This window comes from Xiphophorus hellerii, chromosome 8, assembly GCF_003331165.1.
Source record: "Xiphophorus hellerii strain 12219 chromosome 8, Xiphophorus_hellerii-4.1, whole genome shotgun sequence".
Lineage (NCBI taxonomy): Eukaryota > Metazoa > Chordata > Actinopteri > Cyprinodontiformes > Poeciliidae > Xiphophorus > Xiphophorus hellerii.
Window position 1 is genome coordinate 1,565,204 of NC_045679.1, and position 19,488 is coordinate 1,584,691.

General features: G+C 38.3%; 1 protein-coding gene across 3 annotated transcripts in view; it reads left to right on the top strand.

The window, feature by feature from the left end:
- The first annotated feature begins 5,080 nt into the window (after positions 1 to 5,080).
- The window catches only part of LOC116724776 (cingulin-like protein 1), a 33,013-nt gene continuing 18,605 nt past the window's right edge, over positions 5,081 to 19,488 (top strand). For all 3 annotated transcript variants that reach the window (XM_032570500.1, XM_032570501.1, XM_032570503.1), the window contains exons 1-6: positions 5,081 to 5,209; positions 8,043 to 8,156; positions 11,078 to 11,205; positions 17,589 to 17,709; positions 18,093 to 18,262; positions 18,825 to 18,903. In XM_032570500.1, coding sequence (XP_032426391.1) covers positions 5,096 to 5,209; positions 8,043 to 8,156; positions 11,078 to 11,205; positions 17,589 to 17,709; positions 18,093 to 18,262; positions 18,825 to 18,903 — 726 coding nt within the window. In that variant the 5' untranslated portion in view covers positions 5,081 to 5,095. The remainder of the gene's footprint in view (positions 5,210 to 8,042; positions 8,157 to 11,077; positions 11,206 to 17,588; positions 17,710 to 18,092; positions 18,263 to 18,824; positions 18,904 to 19,488) is intronic.

The window sequence follows — 19,488 nt, forward strand, 5'->3', positions numbered from 1 at the left end:
ATGTTTTTGACTCTTAATACTCCAGTTAACAATAAATTGATTGATGATTATTTTCTGATTAATCTCGATTAATTTGATTAATCGTTTCTAAATTGTCTGATCGTTCAGGATTTATTTTTCTCGCTCGGCTGCTTGCTGGTTATTAATGCTGGTTGATATTTCCAGTTTTGGTGAATCGGGTCCGGTTGGTGTTTCATCCGAACAGTTTCTGGTTCAGCCGCTCAGTTTCTCACCTCTTGACCTCTGAACTCGACTCGCCGTCATTTTGGTTTTAATGGTTTCGGGTTTGAAGGTTTTCAATCTGCTGGTTTTCAGCTGGTTTCTGCTGCTAATGGATTTCTCTCAGACTAATTATTCATCTGCAGCTTCTCCTGGAATCTCTTGGTTTATTATTTAGCATTTTTCAGCTGCTGGTGTTTTTTGTTTCCTTCAGGATTTAATGAGCGTGTTTTGCATTATGCATTACCTCCCGGCTTCGCTTCGACATCTGGGGAAGTTGGCTTCACTCCAAGATGGCGGCCAGCGAGCGCTCATTACTCGTTAGGCCTTGACGCCGGGCCCGGCGGAACCGGCCGGACCCGGTGGGAGTCCCGGCGCTCAGACGGTTAATTTAGCAGCAGAACATCTTCAGGTTCTGGTCGGGAAACAGAGTGAAGCTTTCTGGGAGCAGGACGGCATCTGGTCGTCTTTCTGCTGATTGTTCATTTATTATTATTGTTGTTATTATTAAACCTTTAATTCTGGTTCTGTTAGATTATAAATGTCACGTTTTAAATGTCGGCTTTAGAAAATTTAATGAGTCATTTTAGTAATTAGTTCAGTTCTTGGCTGCGGATGATTTTAGGATATAAAATGTTTTTTTCTAAAGACATTTTCCTGCTGCTGATTATAATTTGATCCTAATGTGTTAAAATATAAAATATTTATTTATTTTTAAAACTGATACCAAAGTATAAATTCACACAATGATCAACATTAATCATTTTAATGTTTAATTATTGTTTTTTTTAGGAATTGTCATGAAGTTATTTCTTATTATTACAACTTTATTTTTCTATCTGATTTTATTCTCAATATTTAGACTTTTTTTCTCTCTTCTCATATTACTACAGTATTTTTCTATAATATTTTAACTTCCTTTGGTGATATTATGATTTTATTTTTGTATTATTCGTTTTCCGTTTCATATTTATTCTCGTATTATTATCACTTTTATCTCATTATTAGAACTATTTTGATATTATTCTTATAAGTAAAGTTATTCCGTATTATTTTGATTTTATATTTGTGTTATTATGATTTCACTCTTGCAATATTGGGATTTTCTTTTAAAAATATATTATGTATATTATTTTTTGTCTGTTTTTGTCGTACAACCTCATAATATTACTCATTTTTTCTACATTTTTATTTTAGTGATATAACTTTATTATTAATAATATTATCACTTCTGGGATTATTGCAACTTTATTCTCATATTATTAAAACTTTATTCTGGTAATTTCACATTTTAATTTTGTTATTTTGGTTCTAATTTTCTGCTGATTCCAGTTTTTATTCATCGGCTGAATATTTACAGTCTTTCTTCATTTTTAGTAAATTAGCAATAGAGACACATACAGTTTTTTTAAACCCTTAACATCAGAAATATTTATGAAGGTTGAATATTTCTGTTTCTCTGTCTGGTTGTTCCTCAGCGGGTCTCTGAGGCCGGACTCGGGCCTTAGCGTGTCAGCAGCGTGTCAGCAGCGTGTCAGCAGCGTGTTGCTCACCTCCGTGTCTTTGTGCGTGAGGCTGGCGGCGTTCTGCCGAGCCCTGAATCGCCCCAAAGCCAGAAAACCGGGTGAATCAGAGCTGCAGGCGGGACGGTTCGTCTGCAGCTCCTCTGATTCAGAACCACGTTTCATTTCTGCTCCAGGTTTCCTCCTGCCTGGCAGGCGACTCGTTCTCTAACTACTGACAGTAAAAATGCTTCGGCTGATTCTGGAGGAGAAACTGGGAGACAGCAGAACCATTAGCAAAACCAAACTGGTTCTGCTGTTCTGTCAGAAGGTCGACTCGTTTAGTGACACGAGAAAAACCAGCAAAAGTTTGAGATTTTCTTAACTTCATAACTGAACTGCATTCGCCTCTTCTCAGGTTTTGGCTTAAAATAATTGATATAGTTCATTAAAACTGTCTAGTTTGCTAGAGATGCTAAAGTTAGCTGACCTGATATGCTAATGGTAGCTAGCGTTAGCATTATATGATACCTCAGATTATCACCACTATTTATAGTCAAGTCAAAGCAAACATTAAACATTTCCAAAAATGTATAAAGTGACCATCTTGTTTCCATCTAGTGAAGCAGGAAGTTGCTCTCAGTGTCTTCAGAGGTTTCTGTGTCGTTTCCTTCAGTGGTTCTTGGTGCAGCGCCCCCACAGGCCAGGAGGGGAACAGGTTGCTCAGAGGGTTTGGTTGATTTGCCCAAAAGAAACATCTGAGAAGCTTAATTTATGTGAATAATAACGTAAATAATGACTTAAATTGTGTATTGAAGGTGCAGCAGCTCCTAACCAAACATGCAGCTCTGAAATATAATGTATTTTTTTGCTTAGATTACTAATCCTAATCTGATCAACTCCTCAGTGAATCTGCAATCTGTTGAAGTGAAAATCAGATGCTAACATCACAGAATGAAACTTTTAGGATGTTTAAAGGCTTAAAGTTCATTTTTAAACAGTTTCCACATGAGAAGTTGTTTCCATGGTGATGAAACACTGAGCTGTTCCCTCCCAGTCCGTACTGGTGGGAGTGAACTGGTCCAAAGTGCAGCAGCGTTCTGGCGGCCTGCCAGCGCTGTGAGTCATGAAGGTGAGCTGCTGCTGATGAAGGACTTTATTTATCGATGGAGCCGAAAACATCAAACCTCCAGGAAAAACATCCAAACCATAAAATCTAACAAAACATTAAATCTGATTTAAAGAGTCGAAGGTTTCAGATCCAATAACAGATTCCAGATTATTTAAACTTGGTCTCAGTGAGGAGCTGCTGATCAAACGTATTGATTATCAGCTGATCAAACGTATCGATTATCAGCTGATCAAACGTATCGATTATCAGCAGGAGATTTCAGGTTGTTGGCTCAATGCCAGGGTGGGAAGACGACGGCAAGCGAAACAAAAACTGAATCTGTTCAGAGTCAGAAACTGATTGCTTAGAAGATTCCCAACTCTGAACAGATTCACGACTGAACAGATTCTTTACTTTGATCAATTCCCTGAACAGATTCAGTTTCCTGAACAGATTCAGTTTCCTGAACAGATTCTTTACTTTGATCAATTCCCTGAACAGATTCAGTTTCCTGAACAGATTCAATTTCCTGAACAGATTCTTTACTTTGAACAGTTTCCTGAACAGATTCAGTTTCCTGAACAGATTCAGTTTCCTGAACAGATTCTTTACTTTGAACAGTTCCCTGAACAGATTCAGTTTCCTGAACAGATTCCCATGTTCGGTCCGTCTCCTCTTGACGTCTTCGGATCTACAAGCTGCTGGAGTTTTGAATTTAATCTTTATTTATTTAAAATAAACAGTTTATAGTCTGTAATCCCAAACTCTCAAAATGTTCCACATCTGTGGTTTTTCTGAGTATTCTGGAAGTTTTCCTGGATTAAAAGGACAAAAGCTGTGATTCATTCTGACCGTCACGCTGAGTTTCATCAGAAAGGAATCAGAAACTTGTAGGAACGTTTTCAGGCGCAGATAAAAGGGAAAGTTCCTGAAATTTGCTCACATATTTACAACTATTTCAGTTTTTCAGATTTAAACTCTTAAATTTGAGATTTTTCAGATTATTATTGATGTTTTTGCTCCATTAAATGAAAAGTTCCTGCCAGTAAAATGAGGTTTGTTAAAGGATGAAGGTTTTTATGTATCTGAGTTGCGTAATATCCGCCAGCGTGTGTGTGTGTGCGCAGTGCGGGTGTGTGTGTGCTCAGAGTGTGTGCGCAGTGCGGGTGTGTGTGTGTGTGTGCGCGGCCCTCGTTGAGGCGGCCTGCTTATCAGGGCGTGTCGGACCTGGAGTCGAGCCCAGGGCGTCGCCCCGCCTGGACGCTCCCTGAGGTGGGAATCCAACCCGGAGCAAAGCGCTGACTTCACTTTCAGTTCTGATTCAGACATCAAATTTATTAAAAATGGACCAGATTTATAAAATCTGCAGTAAAAACATAAAAACGTGATAAAGGAGCTTTAAACAGCTCAGGGTGTCGTGCCTTTATTCTGCTGCAGGGGGCGCTGTGTCACAGATTTATGCATCTAAATGAGAAACATGAAAATAATCAGCGGATCCGAACCGGAGAAGTGAATAATACCAGATACGGAAAAAAAATAGTGCTGAAATTAATTCCTTTCTTCCTCCACCGAAGGTTTTGACTTTCCTCAGTTCCTTCCCTCTATGACTCCTTCTCTCCTTTCCTTGGTCATTTCCTTCTGCTCTTCTTTCCTTTTTTCCTTACAGTTTTGTAATTTTCTTCTTTTCTGTGTCATTCCTTCCTTTTCTTCATTCTTTTTCCCATCCTTCTTTCATTCCTACATTCCTTCCTTCCTCCTTTCCTTATACTGCTAATGTACTGCTAAAGCCACTTTTGGGGAGTCACAGGTCCTCCTTGTTTTGATTCCACAGAGTCAAATGAGCGGAGCAGCACTTCCTTCCTTCCTTCCTTCCTTCCTTCCTGCCTTCCTTCCTTCCTTCCTGCCTGCCTGCCTGCCTTCCTTCCTTCCTGCCTGCCTGCCTGCCTGCCTGCCTGCCTTCCTTCCTTCCTTCCTTCCTAGTGATCTTTATTATTTCAATCACACTGAGTGAAGGAACCCTGACCTTTAACCTCAGCTCTTCTTGTCCTCCTTCCTTGTTTCTTTCTCTGTCTTTGAGCCTCTCACTTTCCTGCCAAAACTTTTTTCAGTTTTTAGCCAATCGGGTCGGCTCCTCAGCCTGAGTTTCAGTTTTTAGCCAATCGGGTCGGTTCCTCAGCCTGAGTTTCAGTTTTTAGCCAATCGGGTCGGCTCCTCAGCCCGACTGACTCTCTGCCAGCTGCAGGTTGTCGTTAAGGTCGTCTCCATGTACACAGCGGCTCGGCTCGGCCCACCCAGCCGCTCTCCCACGGCCCAAACCTCCGTTAGTTTGAGCTCAGGCAGGAAAACGCTCAACATGAACGTCTCTGCAGATCCCACTGTGAGTATTTCACAAAAATAAAAATAAAAATCAGCTGTTGGGACTTTAACTCTGACTTAAACTAACACCACTGAGTTCTGTCTCACTGGTTCTGTTCTTGCTGGTTGGATCTGATTTGCATTTAAACTCTAAAGTGCATTTTTAGAACAAAATTATTCGTTTTCTACCTAGAAAACGGTTGTACGGAAACCCAAAGCTGTCAAAATGCATAGTCAATGTGATAAAAGAAAGGTAGAGATGACTAATTGTTTTGATTAATAAATAAAACATCTCAGTAAAAACACATTTTTACAAGCAACATCCTACTGACAGATTTTTATTCACGGTTACAACCTGATTTCTAAAATCCAGTATGGCCAACTTTCATAAATCAATATCACAGATGCTGTAAACAACGTTTATTTCTATCTCATTAGACATAAAAATGTTGTTTTAAAGGCTTGTATTGACAGTAGCCACCTGGTTGCTGAGTATTTTAGTTAGCAAATCCTTTTTAAATGAAATGGAAATGTTTGACATTCTCCTCAAGTCACTTTTCTTAAAGAAAATAATAAGAACCACTGTGTTTGTTCTAGCTAACAAAGGCTAGCTGTATTTTTAGCTGACTATTTCTAAAATATGACTTTTTTTCATTATATTTAGTTATCTGATATTAATAAACCTTAAAACAGAAGGAAATAATTCACAGTTAGAAGTTATAAACAGAATTTAAAGTTTGAATAGATGTGTAAACCATCATCAAGTAGCTAATGCTATAGCTAGCATGGAAGCTAACTTCTTAAGCTTTGTGATTATCAGTAAAAGGACTTTTTTTGTTTCCCTAAATAAACATTATTTGTCAGTTTAAAACCAAATTGAAGTCCAGACTAATATTTGTGTTACAATAACAGAATTATGAGCTGTTGGGTTAGCTACATGCTAACCCAACAGCTCATAAATAACCCTAAGCTTCACTTAGTTAGCAAGTTAGTTTAAACTCTGTTAGTTTTGCCAGTTGTAGTTTAGCTGACAGTAGATTTTTCAGGATGATTATTACTTTGAAATCCTCCTAATGTTGTTGTTGTTTTCGGTAAATAATTGCCTTAAATCTGTAGTTTTTACCCAGTAGCTCTGAAATGTTTAGCTAATATGGCTAACATCTACGGTTAGCCTTTTTTAAACCAAAGCACCGACACATTCAGGTCGTTTTGTCGGATCCCTGCGGAGCAGCAGAGTCATTTACAGCTTTAATGGTGGTTATCCGTATTAGCATATCATTTTTATTTAAAACGATAAAATGTGAGTATCTCCTCTGATAGAGGAGCCCTGTCTGCTAGAAATTACATTTCTATAGAGCTAATTTGTTTCTCCAATTACATTTAGCTGTGTAACATAATTAGTGGAACATTAGCAGCATATAAGCCTAATTCTGAGAGACGAGGTCAAGGAGTAATGAGGAGAGAATTACAGCGTCTCATTCATCAGGCGCCGCTTTGCTTTATAATTACCTTTTATGGAAGCGAAACAAGTTTGTTGGGGCTTCTGATGGTTGAACGCAACTTAAATAATGTACAGTTTTATCATTTCATCCCATTTCTGGAGCGAGTGTGGCTTTCTGAGAGGAGTTAAAGCACAAAAGACGGTTCTGATTGAGTTTAATCAGTCATCACAGCGTGTGTGTCGTCAGCATCCGGCCCACTCATGTTACGACTTCTTCACCTCGCACAGCGATGCAAACAAATTAACTGCCGGCTGTCCGTCTGTGTTTTCTGCAGAGAAAAGTAGATGAAGGCTTTGAGTCGGGAAGGTTCAGAATTACAATATTCTTGTGTTTGCGTGTAGCTGTAGGTGTGTGAGGCCCTGAACAACCAGGCAGCGCCGCAGATTTCACTCCTGCTTCCTCATTTAGTTGCTCATTAAGTCTGTCAGGAACCTTTGTAGCAACGCTCGCTTGAATTTTTCCCGTTTTCCATTTTTTGGTGCGTGTACTTAAAATTTGTTTAGCCTTTAAAATGTCGGCTTGTGTTTCAAAAACCATTTAATTAAACTTGCAGAGGAGGCAGGAAACGCTGGGAAACGGAGCGTTTGACCTCCGAACACGGTGATTTATTCAACCCTGCACTGCAAAAACACAACGTCTGACCAAGTACTTTTATTTAGTTTCTAGTGCAAAACTTACCAAGGAGTAACATTTTATCAAGATAGAAGAGATTGTTTTAAGTCAATAACTCCTTAATCCTGATGAAAAAGTGCCAGTTTATTTCACTTCTGCAGGGAAAATTTATCTTCCAGTCAAACTCTCACTTTTTCATCATATTAAGGAATTATTGTCTTAAAACAATCTCTTATTTCTTGCTGTAAAGTTACTTAAACGTTAGTTCATAACAAAAATAATCTGCAGAGTTTATGTTTTAACACAAACTGCTGCTTGCTAGTTTTCATAGCTGTGATATGGAAAAATGTTAATATCTTGGTGAAAACCGTCATCATCTCTGGGGTCGTAAATCGTTCTCACAAGAGTCTGATTTCAGTTGCATTTAATTAGAAAAATCACAAGATAAAAAATTAAATTAAAGCGAAACAATCTGTTGACCTGCTGGTTGAACGTCTCAACGGTTCATCGGTTTAGGAAATTATTTTCTTCCTGATTTATGATTAAACACATTCCTGTGAGAATCTTCTGACCTGGATGGAAACTGAAAGCTGAAGAAACCTGCAAACAAACGTCAGCTAGCTTGGAAGCTACGTTAGCTGAAAGCTGCAGCGCTTCACTCTGCTGTTTCCAAATGTTGTGAAATCCTGCGGTTCTGAAAGTTGAGAGGATAAATCCCTGAGCTCCCGTCTCTCTGCTCAGACTCCAGGTTTCCAGAGGAGCGGAGAGGAGCTGCCCGTTTCTGTGGACGAACTACGGCAGCTGATAGAGGACAAAGTTAGCTTCCTGTGGTTAGCGACTGCAGACAACCAGCAGGTAAAAACCTCACAAGTTTAAAATCCAGAGTTCAGAGCCACTCAGAGGAGTTCAGGAACTGAACCAAATGAATCAGATTCATTAGTGATCTGAATAGTGCGGCGTGCTTTTTTAGTCAAATCCAGCTTCAGGTCTGAGGTTTTTCTGTAGAACGTCGGTGAATGTCCAAGTTTTTCCTCAGATTAAATTTGAATTTAGCTCTGGGCTTTGACTAGGCCATTCTGATACATGAATCTGCTTTGATCTAAACCAGGAGTGTCTAAACTTTTAATTTAAACTACAGATGGGCCACAAAATTCATTTTATTAAAAAGACAAAAATTAATTTATTGTGATTTTTTATTTATTAACAGTTATTGATTAATAATTGATAGCAAAAGGTGCTTAATAAGAGATATTTTAAATAAAAGTTGAACTGGGTGAAGCTAAAACTGACACTTTGAGTTCTGGATAAAACTTGTTTACAGATAAAAAAGGTTTTTTACATTTTGATTAAAATATTTATGTATATTTTTTGTTGTTGTTTCATCAAATTGCTTTTTTGAGTCAATATATTCCAGTTAATAACTAATAAATTACTACATTAGTTGAACGTTATGTCTATAATTGATTAATCTGATTAATTGTTTCAACCAGATTTCCTATCAGAGAAAAGAACTGAATACAAATGTACGCCACACTTTTCAGATTAAAAATAAAAAAATCTTGAATTGTGAATCATCTTCTCCTCCGTTGTTGTTTTATTACATAAAATCCCTAAATAATAAACTAATGAGCTAAAATGTGGAAATGTTTTCATGAGGTTTGTTTTCACAGTCGTGTTTCTGTGAGGTTCTGGTTCTGGTTCTGGTTCTGGTTGCTTCATCCTCTGACCGTCTGGACTCTGTTTCATCACGACTCTTCAGGCCAAAAGCTTCATTTTTCTCTCCGCACATGAAATCAGCTTCAGTAAAAAAAATCCTGGATTCATACGGAGAATATTAAAAATCCGTTTTATTCCTCCTGAAAAAAAAATATATTTCCAAATAATTTCTGGTCTGAATATTTTAGTTCACAGGAAATAAAACGAAATTAACTTACAAGTAAAAAATAGCAGCTTTTTCAAGTCAATAATTTCTTTAAGCTGATTTTAAAATAACTGGTTCCACTGGCAGATTATTGAAGAGACTCTGGATTATTAATAATCTGCCAGTGGAGATTAACATTTCCTCATCAATATTGGCGGATTATTGATCGATATTTAGCTGAAAGTTGTTTTATTCAGGTTTGCTGGGATGTTTTCTCTGTGGAGGTAAATGTTGTTGAGCTGAGTTGTTGTTGTTGCTGGTCGGTTCTGGTTGGTTCTGGTTGGTTCTGGTCGGTTCTGGCTCCTCCTGGCCGGCTGACTCAGACGGACTCAGACGGACTCAGACAGACAGATGACGGGGTGAATCGGGTCGATCTCCGCGTTCTGCCAGGATGACTCAGCCGGTCTGTTGTCTTCCAGCCCACGGCGCTCCGAGGCCTCTGGCCGCTCCAGCAGGCTCAGACTGGACCAGAACCGAGCCGCTCCGCCGTTACTGATGAGGTTTCTGTCCTCGGTCTGACCCGGTTCTTCTGGATCTGTCCGGACTCACCTGTCCGGTCAGCAGAACTGCTGGGTTCTGTTCAGTCTTCGCTCTGGTTCAGATTACATCTTTATTTTAACTGGAAAGCTCAGAAATGTAACTGGGCTCTTAAAGGGCCGGTTCACCTGAACCATCGGTCCAAATCCGTTCATCACAAAATGAAACGTGAAAAATTGGATCAAACACTTTTCCTCAGCAAGTACGTGGCGACAGTGGAGAGCAACAAACATGGCTTATTGGAGTGGCGCTTTAGCATTAGCTTTGCTAAATACCATCTTCGTAAAGAGCTTTAGCATTAGCTTTGCTAAATAAAAGGTTGGTGTAACGCTTTAGCATTAGCCTTTTTAAATACCATTTTGGTAAAGAGCTGTAGCATTAGCTTCACTAAAAACCATGTTGGAATAACGCTTTAGCATTAGCTTTGCTAAATACCATCTTCATAAAGAGCTTTAGCATTAGCTTCTGCTAAATACCATCTTCATAAAGAGCTTTAGCATTAGCTTTGCTAAATACCATCTTCATAAAGAGCTTTAGCATTAGCTTCACTAAAAACCATGTTGGAATAACGCTTTAGCATTAGCTTTGCTAAATACCATCTTCATAAAGAGCTTTAGCATTAGCTTCTGCTAAATACCATCTTCATAAAGAGCTTTAGCATTAGCTTTGCTAAATACCATCTTCATAAAGAGCTTTAGCATTAGCTTCACTAAAAACCATGTTGGAATAACGCTTTAGCATTAGCTTTGCTAAATACCATCTTCATAAAGAGCTTTAGCATTAGCTTCTGCTAAATACCATCTTCATAAAGAGCTTTAGCATTAGCTTTGCTAAATACCATCTTCATAAAGAGCTTTAGCATTAGCTTCTGCTAAATATGAAGTTGGCGTATCGCTTTAGTTGTTTGTCTTGTCCATACGTCTCTATTTCTCTCTTTCTTTTTGTTCATCTGTCTTCCCCTCTGTTTATCTCTTCCTCTCTCCCTCCCTCTCTCTCTCTCTCTCTCTCTCTCTCTCTCTCTCTCTCTCTCTCTCTCCCTGCAGTGTCTCTCAGGGATTCTGTCCACAAACAGTCGTTGCTAACGCTAGAGCCTCTGGGTCAGAGGTCATTTCTATCAGAGCTAGCAGCAGCGGTGGCTCTGTTAGCTTGTGAAATTGAAAACTTCTGGTTCAGCCTCTAACTTCTAGAGTTAACAGGAAAACAGGATTTCTCATTTTGTCGCCTGACATGTCAGGAGGTTTCAGTGTTTGGCCGATGCGTCGTCCATCGCCTGGTTAAAGATGAACTTTGACCTCTGTTTGAAATGTTCCCCTGTCAGGGTTCGGTGTTGGAGGAGAACCCAGAACAGGAGCTGTCACGGTTTGCTGCTCTGAGTCAGGACTTGACCTTTCACCTCCAGGAGCTGCAGAGCCGAACGGAGCAGGAGCTCAGAAACATCCAAACACAGTGAGTGGAAACCACTGCTAGCTGTCTACTGGTCTCTACTGGTCTCTACTGGTCTGACTGGTCAGAGGAAAGGAGAAAAACTTTCTAGAATCATTTGTTTATTTATTTACAGATGATTTGTTTCCCCTTTAAATTATAATATTAATTATTTATTAGAATAATTACTCTTATTGGCATATTTCTGCTAATGAGCTAACAGTGGAGCTAATTTTTAGCTTAGCATTTTTACTAACTATAAGAACATTTAGCTTCTGCAGATAAATTTTAAAACACTAATTTACTGTTTTCTAAACTTTCAGTTGGATAAAGTTTGACCCGTGTTGATGTTTTAGTTATCGAGTCGAATTATGTTAACGTTCATGTTGCCATGGAGACACTGTGGATATAAACATGGTGAAATTTAGCCGGTTAGCTTCAGCTTCCGCTAAATGCCGTATTGGTTTAGCGCTCTAGTGTTAGCTTACAAAATACTGTGTTTATGTAGCACTTTAGCTTTGTGACTAATGGTGATGCAGCAGAGGATTGTGGGACGTTTAACGTTGTGATCAATGTTGGTAAATATTGGTTATCTGCTGATGTTGGATGTTGGCTCAGATTTTCGGTTCATCCTGAGTTTTAAATGAATTAAAACTTAATGTTTATATTGATTATGTTTTTTCAGTGTATCTGATCAAAACTGGACTTTTTCTAACGGTTAAACTTTACAGCTGGTAACATTTCTGCCTGGCTTTGGTTGTTTTATTGGATTAATTGACACTTAAAATGCAAATATCAGCTCATTTATCAGCAGAAAAGGATAAAATAAAACTTTAAAAGTCACAGATGTTCCAGTTTCTCAGAACATGAAACCTGGTGTTTGTTTTATTATCTCGTCTCTCTGTGCTGTTGTGTTTGGAGCTGCTGTGGACGAGCGCGGCGCTGTTTGAACATGAGTGGGTGTGGAGCGGCTCGCTGTTGGTTTGTGGGATTTTCCTGTCACATGAAAGTGTCTCCTGACAGCAGCAGGTTCTGCTTCGCTGCAGCAGGCAACAGGATCCTACTTGCCTTCCTGAGTTCGAGTCGAGCAGAAGGTGAGGGAGGGAAGCGAAAGTGGATCTTCGTCCGTCGGTTTGTGGGGATTCCTGCTAACCGCCGCTAACGGAAAAAAACATTAATGAGGCACTGACTTCCTGTCTGGACATTTTAAACCTGGACTGGTGACTTTGTTGATGGAAGCTTTGATCTGCTTCATAAAACTTGGATCGTCAAATTTAAACAAATAAGTTTTAAAGTGTTTTAATCAAAATCAGCTTTATTCACCAAGCTGTTAACAAACAAGGAATTTGATATTGATTTAACTTTCTATTTACTGTAAATATATAAAAAGGAAAAGTAATTCATACATATTTAACATTGAAGCCAAACAGTATGTGTCCAGGATGTGTGTGGTCTGCAGACGTTAACTGCCTTTATTGAAGAGAAAACTAAACGTAACAGGAAAAAAAGTAAAATTGAAACTGAGAAAACAGCTTGAATCTGAAAATTAGTTTTTTTCTTTTTTCCTCACAAACATTTTGGCCTAAATGTAGCTCCATAAGTCTGTCTTGACATGTCCTAACTCCCATATAAAACCCTGGACAGACATGAAAATGGACACGCTCGTCCACAGGAGCGTTTTGTCCCTTTCAGTGGAGGAATTACTTTAACAGGACCTTTAGTTTTCACACTGTGACTGTTTGTTTGAGGAAAAAGTTTTTGTCCAGTTCGTTCTGTTTCCAAGTGGGAATCGCCATGGTAACAAGTGACTCGGCATTTTGCTTTGTTTTGCTTTTCTAAATAAATCCAACATGGAGCCAAATATATTGTGAATTTTGAGTCTCTAGTTTTTTTTTAATTGTTGAAGAAGAAACAGGAAGATGCTTTAACTTGGACTTTCAAAATAAAGTCAAAATATGTTAATAAAACAAGAGACTGCTGTGTTACGGTTGAGACTTTTAGAAATTCTGGTTTCAGATACTTAAAATGACCGGAAAGCTGCATGAAAGGATTCAGTTTTTATTCTCATTTTTTAGAGTGAAAAACGTTAAATATCCAAACAGGAAGTGAAGTTTTGATAGTTTGGATTTTCTGGGTTGTTCTGTTGGATTTTGTGATTGATTATCTGGGAATATTTGTTTCTGCTGCTAAAGATTTATTATTTTAATCTTCCTGGTGTTGATGAAGATGTATGAACTTTAGTTTTGCAGTTCATCACCTTCCTGCTTTTCCTTCTTCATATTTTAGACTTAGACTTAGACTGACTTTATTGTCATTTTGCATGCACAGGGTGTATACAGAACGAAATTTTGTTGCATACTCAGGACATAAATCGTGTTTTAAAGCTGAAATATGTCTGAATGTCAGTTTCCATGTTGGATCAGGACCAGATTTTCTTTTGTCTCGGTTTCTCTGCAGCTCTGCTCTCTCATGACGTCGTCGTTTCTCCTTCCATTGTTTCAGAAAAGACGAGTTAAAACACATCGAGGTGTGGCGGCTCACAGCCGCTCCTCTAAACTCTGATCACATTCCAGGAAAACCTCCAGTTTCTCCTCGGATCAGAGTCCAGACAGCCTGATGCTAATCGCTGCTTCAGCTGCTGCTTCATGCAGATTTACCTGCTGCTGGAGGATTTAAGGTCCGATCAGGGACTGAACCTTTACATCTGAAGTAAATCAACTTGCTGCTCTCATTTGCTGATTATTAAATCCAGTTATCAGCCTCTCTCTGCTGCTTCGGTGCCAAATGAGACAAACACAGTACGAAGCACGGAGGAGGAGGAATGATGCTCTGGGCTCAGCAGCCAAAGAATCGGAAACCTTGAAGTTATTGGTTTCTATCAGAGTTCACGGTCCATTCAAAGTCTTCTAGAGTCAGATGTGAGTCCATCTGTTTGATCCAAACTGCTGGAATGGTCTAGTCAAAGTCCAGCTGCAAACATTGATCGACTACAAAGTGAGATTTTTCATTTTATTTTAATTCTGAGTTTGCTTGTGAATAATGTGAGGTTTACGGAGGAGCGGTGCAGTTTCCACCCTGACAGTGTGCGTTGCCGTGGTTCCCGCTGGCAGCCTGCGGTTATGCAACAGGCCTCTGAGCTGCCAGCAGCAACAGGCCGACTGGCAGGTTGGAAACGTCCCAGCGCAGCGCTTCATCTTTAAATCTCCTCCCGTTTGAAAGTGACGGGAAAAAGCCGCTGAACCTGCTGGAACGTGAGATAACTGTCACTGGCAGCGGCTCCTGAACCCAGCCGAACCCAACCGGGTTTGACCTTCAGCCTCGGTTCACCGACCTTCACGGAAAATTAAGATTCAGCAAAAGGTTTTAAAGAAGAAGTGACATTTTTCATGTAGTTTTTGCTGACAATACAAAGTGACAATTGAACCAAATGATCAGTTTTGTTTTTAATGAGGCAAAATTATTTTTTTAGCTCTAACATGAAATAGAAATCCACTTTCTTCAAAAAATGATTATTTTACTGAACTACACCGCTAGGTCTGCCAGGCCAGGCGGTGGCGCTGTAGTACGTCCAAAGAATGACGCAGTAGACAGAAAAACATAAATATAGAGAAATATGGAGCTATGATGTCATAATTTAAAAATAGAAGAGGCTCAGATGAAAACACAAAATATTTTTAAATGAATCCGGAAACAATGATTTTTAAAACTGGATCTCTAAATTATTAAAATTAATCTAAAATCTTCTGAACGACCAAATTAATGACAAAACCTGCAGGGTGAAAGTGAGTTGCAAAACTATTTTATGATTTTATCAAATTATTTTGCGTTTTTTGTGCATTTTTCTGATATTAAATCTATAATTTATCAGTTTATATTCTCTGATGTATCGTAATGATTTATAATTTGCATTAGTTGAATCTTTTTTCTGGGCACCATTACTGGCTCCAGCCCAGGTCCCCAACCCTGTGGCTCCGGCCCTGGACTCGGGTTTTTTTCTGCCCTTGATGGAAACATTTTAAATCTTGATCTTTTCATTCTCCGCCTCAGTTTTGACGTGTTTTCTCCCGGGTTTTATTCGTCTGAATGAATCATTTTCTGGAGGAAAAACAAACAGAAATCCAGATGAACGTATGAATTCTGGTTGTGAAACAATCAGAAGGTAAAAACCCGGCAGGTTCTGGTGCGAGGAGCGTTTTCTCGTCTTCACGCCTCTCCGTACGTCAGCAGAGCCGCCGGCAGCTGGCGGAGGAAGTGTTCACGTGTGTCAGGCGTCGGTTCTGGTTCCGGTCCACTGGGACGTTTCCCGGGTGATTCGTCCTGCTTTCCTCCAATAAATACATTTTCTACAGTTTGAATAACAAGCTGAAAGGAGATTCACACAAAACGGCAGATTTTACTGTAATATTTAACATTTTTTTATTTGTATTATTGAGCATTTTGGTGAATTATGGAGATCAATTCTGGGTAAAAATGTGTTTATCCCCCTTAATATTTCTTCTACTTTTGCTTATTTATCACACTAAAATGATTCTGATCAAACAAATATGAAGTAAAAGCAAAATGAAATTTTAAAATTCTATCAAAACTAACCTTGTTCACTGAACAGTAACGGTGGCAGCAGCATGCTGTGGGCTTCCATTGGTTTCATGTTAAATCAGCAGCGAAAACAGATGGAAATAAAACTGAAACTTCATCAGTCTCTGGTTTTTCTCTGGAGGATCACAGATTAGTTTTAATCTGAATTATTTTTAAATGTTATTTTTAAACATCCTGAAAATAGATTTTTCCAAAACATGTAACTAAAATCTAATTTCCATGATAATTTATGAACTAAATCTGTTTATCTCTCTGTGTTTCTGCTCTACATCATAAATAAAATGTGTCTGTTGTTCCTCCAGGTGAAGCTCCTCCTTCAGAAACTCGTTAACAGAATATGAAGTTATTTCTCTTTGTGTTTTTATTCTGTGAAATGATTTACCTGCTTCATCAAAGCCTCCTCTTCCTCGCCACAAACAAAACTTAACAAATCTTTGACTTCAGATCCTCTGATGCTTTCTAACAGAGGTCTAGCGCCTCCCAGTGGACAGATGGGGAATCACTCGCTGCTTCCATCATCATTTTAAAGCAGAAAAATGAGAATAATGAGAAATTTTTCATTATAAATCAAGTTTTTACTCAAACCTGCAGCTTTGTATTAAAACTTGTGTCTGTCTGGACGTTTGTCTGTTTTCGCCGTCAGACGGTTAAAAACCTGCAGCCTGTCAGGATTTAGGATCCCAAACTGCAGCTTTTATTCACTTCTTTCTGGACTCAGTGATTATCTGGGTTTGGGTTTTCTGGGGTGAAACAGAACAAACATATTCCATCAGATTTGTTTTGACTCAAACAGCAAAAAAACTGAAAGATTTGTTGCATAAGTTGCTCAATAATTACATTTCTGCAAAGCCTTGTCATTTTTCACTGCCTAAATATTTGCTGTTCTGTTTTATCTTGATGTATTGAATGATTTCCAGAGGAACAATCCAGTTTGTGTGGAGAACTAAAGCAGCCAAAATGAAAATAAATACAGAAATAAATGAAAGCCAGTTAAATTTGGCAGCAAAGCAGATGTAACAATAAAAAACAGAGACCTGGCAAGAAATCTAGGAATAAATATGAGAAATAAGCAGAAGAAGAAATAAAAAAGGTACAGCTATTAAAATAAACACAGGCTGAATATTTCCAGATGTATAAAATATTTTTGTAAATGAAAAAAAAGTTAAACAGGGAAATAAATTGAGACAATAAATCAGTACAATACAATACATAAAACAGTACAAATTTGAGAACCAAGTTAATTTATACAATTCTAAAACTGTAAGTGAAATAATTCATATAAATGTTTTTTGTCAGTATTAGTCCTCCATACATTTGTATTTAATTTATTTTGCAATTTGTAACCTTGTAACTTTTAATAAATTTGTATGTATTAGTCCTCCATACATATAGTTTTACTTTACTATTTATGTCTCTTAAGCCTTTAATTTTGGCTGTATCGGTGCCCCATACATTTAGTACTTCACTCGTTTGCTACGTCTGTAGCATTTAGTTATGGCAGTACTAGTCCTCCATGAATTTACTGACAGTATGTCTCTGAAGTTGTTAATTTTGACTGTATTGGTTCTCCATACATTTTGTACTTGATTAATTTTATTATTTACATATCTCTGTAGCTTTTATTCGTAGTATGGACGCATCAGCCCTCCATAGTGTAGAATTTAACTTATTTTCCTGTTTATAAATCTTTGCAGCTGTTATTAGTTTTGGCCGTGTTGGTGGTCCGTACCTGTGCTGCTGTTGTGATGTTGTAGGACCTGTGATAGTTATAAATCAACAGGGAGGGACTCTGAATGTGTTTTTGTCTCCAGACTGTGTGAGATCGAAGGCCGCCTGCAGCAGCTGACCGCCGAGCCGCCCGACCTTCAGCAGAAGAAGAAACGGACAGAAGAAGAAGAAGCGACGACCGCTTCCCGCCCTCAGACGACCGCCGTAAGTTACCGCACAGAAACATCCAGACTTCACTTTGAGGAAACGTTCAGCAGATCAGCATCGATTCATGGAAAAGTTTTTCCTTACAAAGAGCAAAATCTGTTTGTTCATTGATTCGTTTCTGAGTCCACAGATTGAAAAACAGGAAACAGGAAACACACGTTTCATTTCAGAATAAAAGACGTTAGGATGTGAATATACAGTAGCAGGATAATGAAATGACTTCATAACTTTAAGCTTTTTTGTCATTAGGACAACTTTTTTTCATCTGGTAATATAATGAACATATTCTCATCTTATAATTTATTCCCTAATAATCTGCCGTAGCTCCTCTCTGCAGCTTCCTGAGTGAAAATGTTTTCCATTTTCTCGTGTTTCTGCAGAAGTTTGAGGCCATCGTAGCCGATCGTTTGATCCGGTCTGAACAGCTGGTGTTCCAGGAGCAGGCACTGAGCGCGCTCCGTGACCTGCTGACCCTCGACCTGCACAGGTACCAGGAAGAGAGCCGCAAACTCACCTGCTTCACTGAGAAGATCATCGGCCGATCGCACAGGTAAACCAGCGCTGGGAACCACCAGGGCCGGCCCAAGGCATGTGTGAGTTGAGCGGCCCCACAGAGCAGCAAGCTAGCATGATAAAAAAAAATATATATTTAAAATAACATGAAATAATGCAAACTAAATGCTATTAAACATGGATAAAAACAATATCTATATTGTTTTTATAGTTGTTACACAAATAATATCAACTTGTTTACTGTAAATTTAGTGTTTATCAGCTGATTTTACTTTCAAACAGTTAAAATAAAAAAATATGGCACCTTACATACAACTCTGCATTTCAAAACCCAAATAATTATTTTTAGTTTGTTAATCCTATAAGGCTAAAATCAACAGCTGTAATAACGCTGGTGTGATGTAAGCTAATTACAAATGAAGCTAATGCTAGCAGATAAACAGAAATGTTAGGATGTGAAACCAATGAGAAAGCATGTGGTGTTTGTATGGGGCCCCCCCAAAAAAACCAGCTTCGGGCCCCATAAAGGCTTGTTCCGGCCCTGGGAATCCGTCTGCTGCGTTGCTGTTAATGGATGAATAATTATTTATCTTTTCCAGGTCAAACGGAGAGAAAACCTTCATCTGTGCAGAAGAAAGTATGCAAGGAAAGAACGAGGCGGCGCCGGAAAAGAACATGGTACAGATGAACGACTCCTTTTAAACGTTTAACAGCAGCTGAATCCTCTGGGTGGATTTCAGTGTTAAAGACTAAAAACTAACATTTTCTTTCATTACTGATGCAGAAAACTAAATCTACTGCTGACTTCATCCACTAACAGACAATCCTAACCTCTGACAGTCATTTTGTTCTGACTTTTTGTCTAATTCAGTTCATTTTAATTAGTTTTTAGTGTTTTATTCATTTTTATTAGTTATTATTAACTAAACGTTGTTTAGTTTTTATTAGTTGTACTAATAGTTTTAGTTCTTTTCATATTTTGGTTGATTTTTAGGTGCAGATTTCAAAAAGGTCAATTATTATTGAATAATTCTGGATTTTTTCTAGCAACTTTTCTAGCAAAATGGCAAAATTTTCCAACTACAAACTTAAAAAAAAAAGTCTAAAAACTTTGACGTCACATCGACGTTTTCCTCAGATATACGTTTATATAAGAAACTTCATTAAATCGATGTTGAATGTAAAGTTTCAAATATTGTGAAATTTATATTAAATATGCTACTATAATTATAAATTAGGAACTAAACCACATTAATTAACATC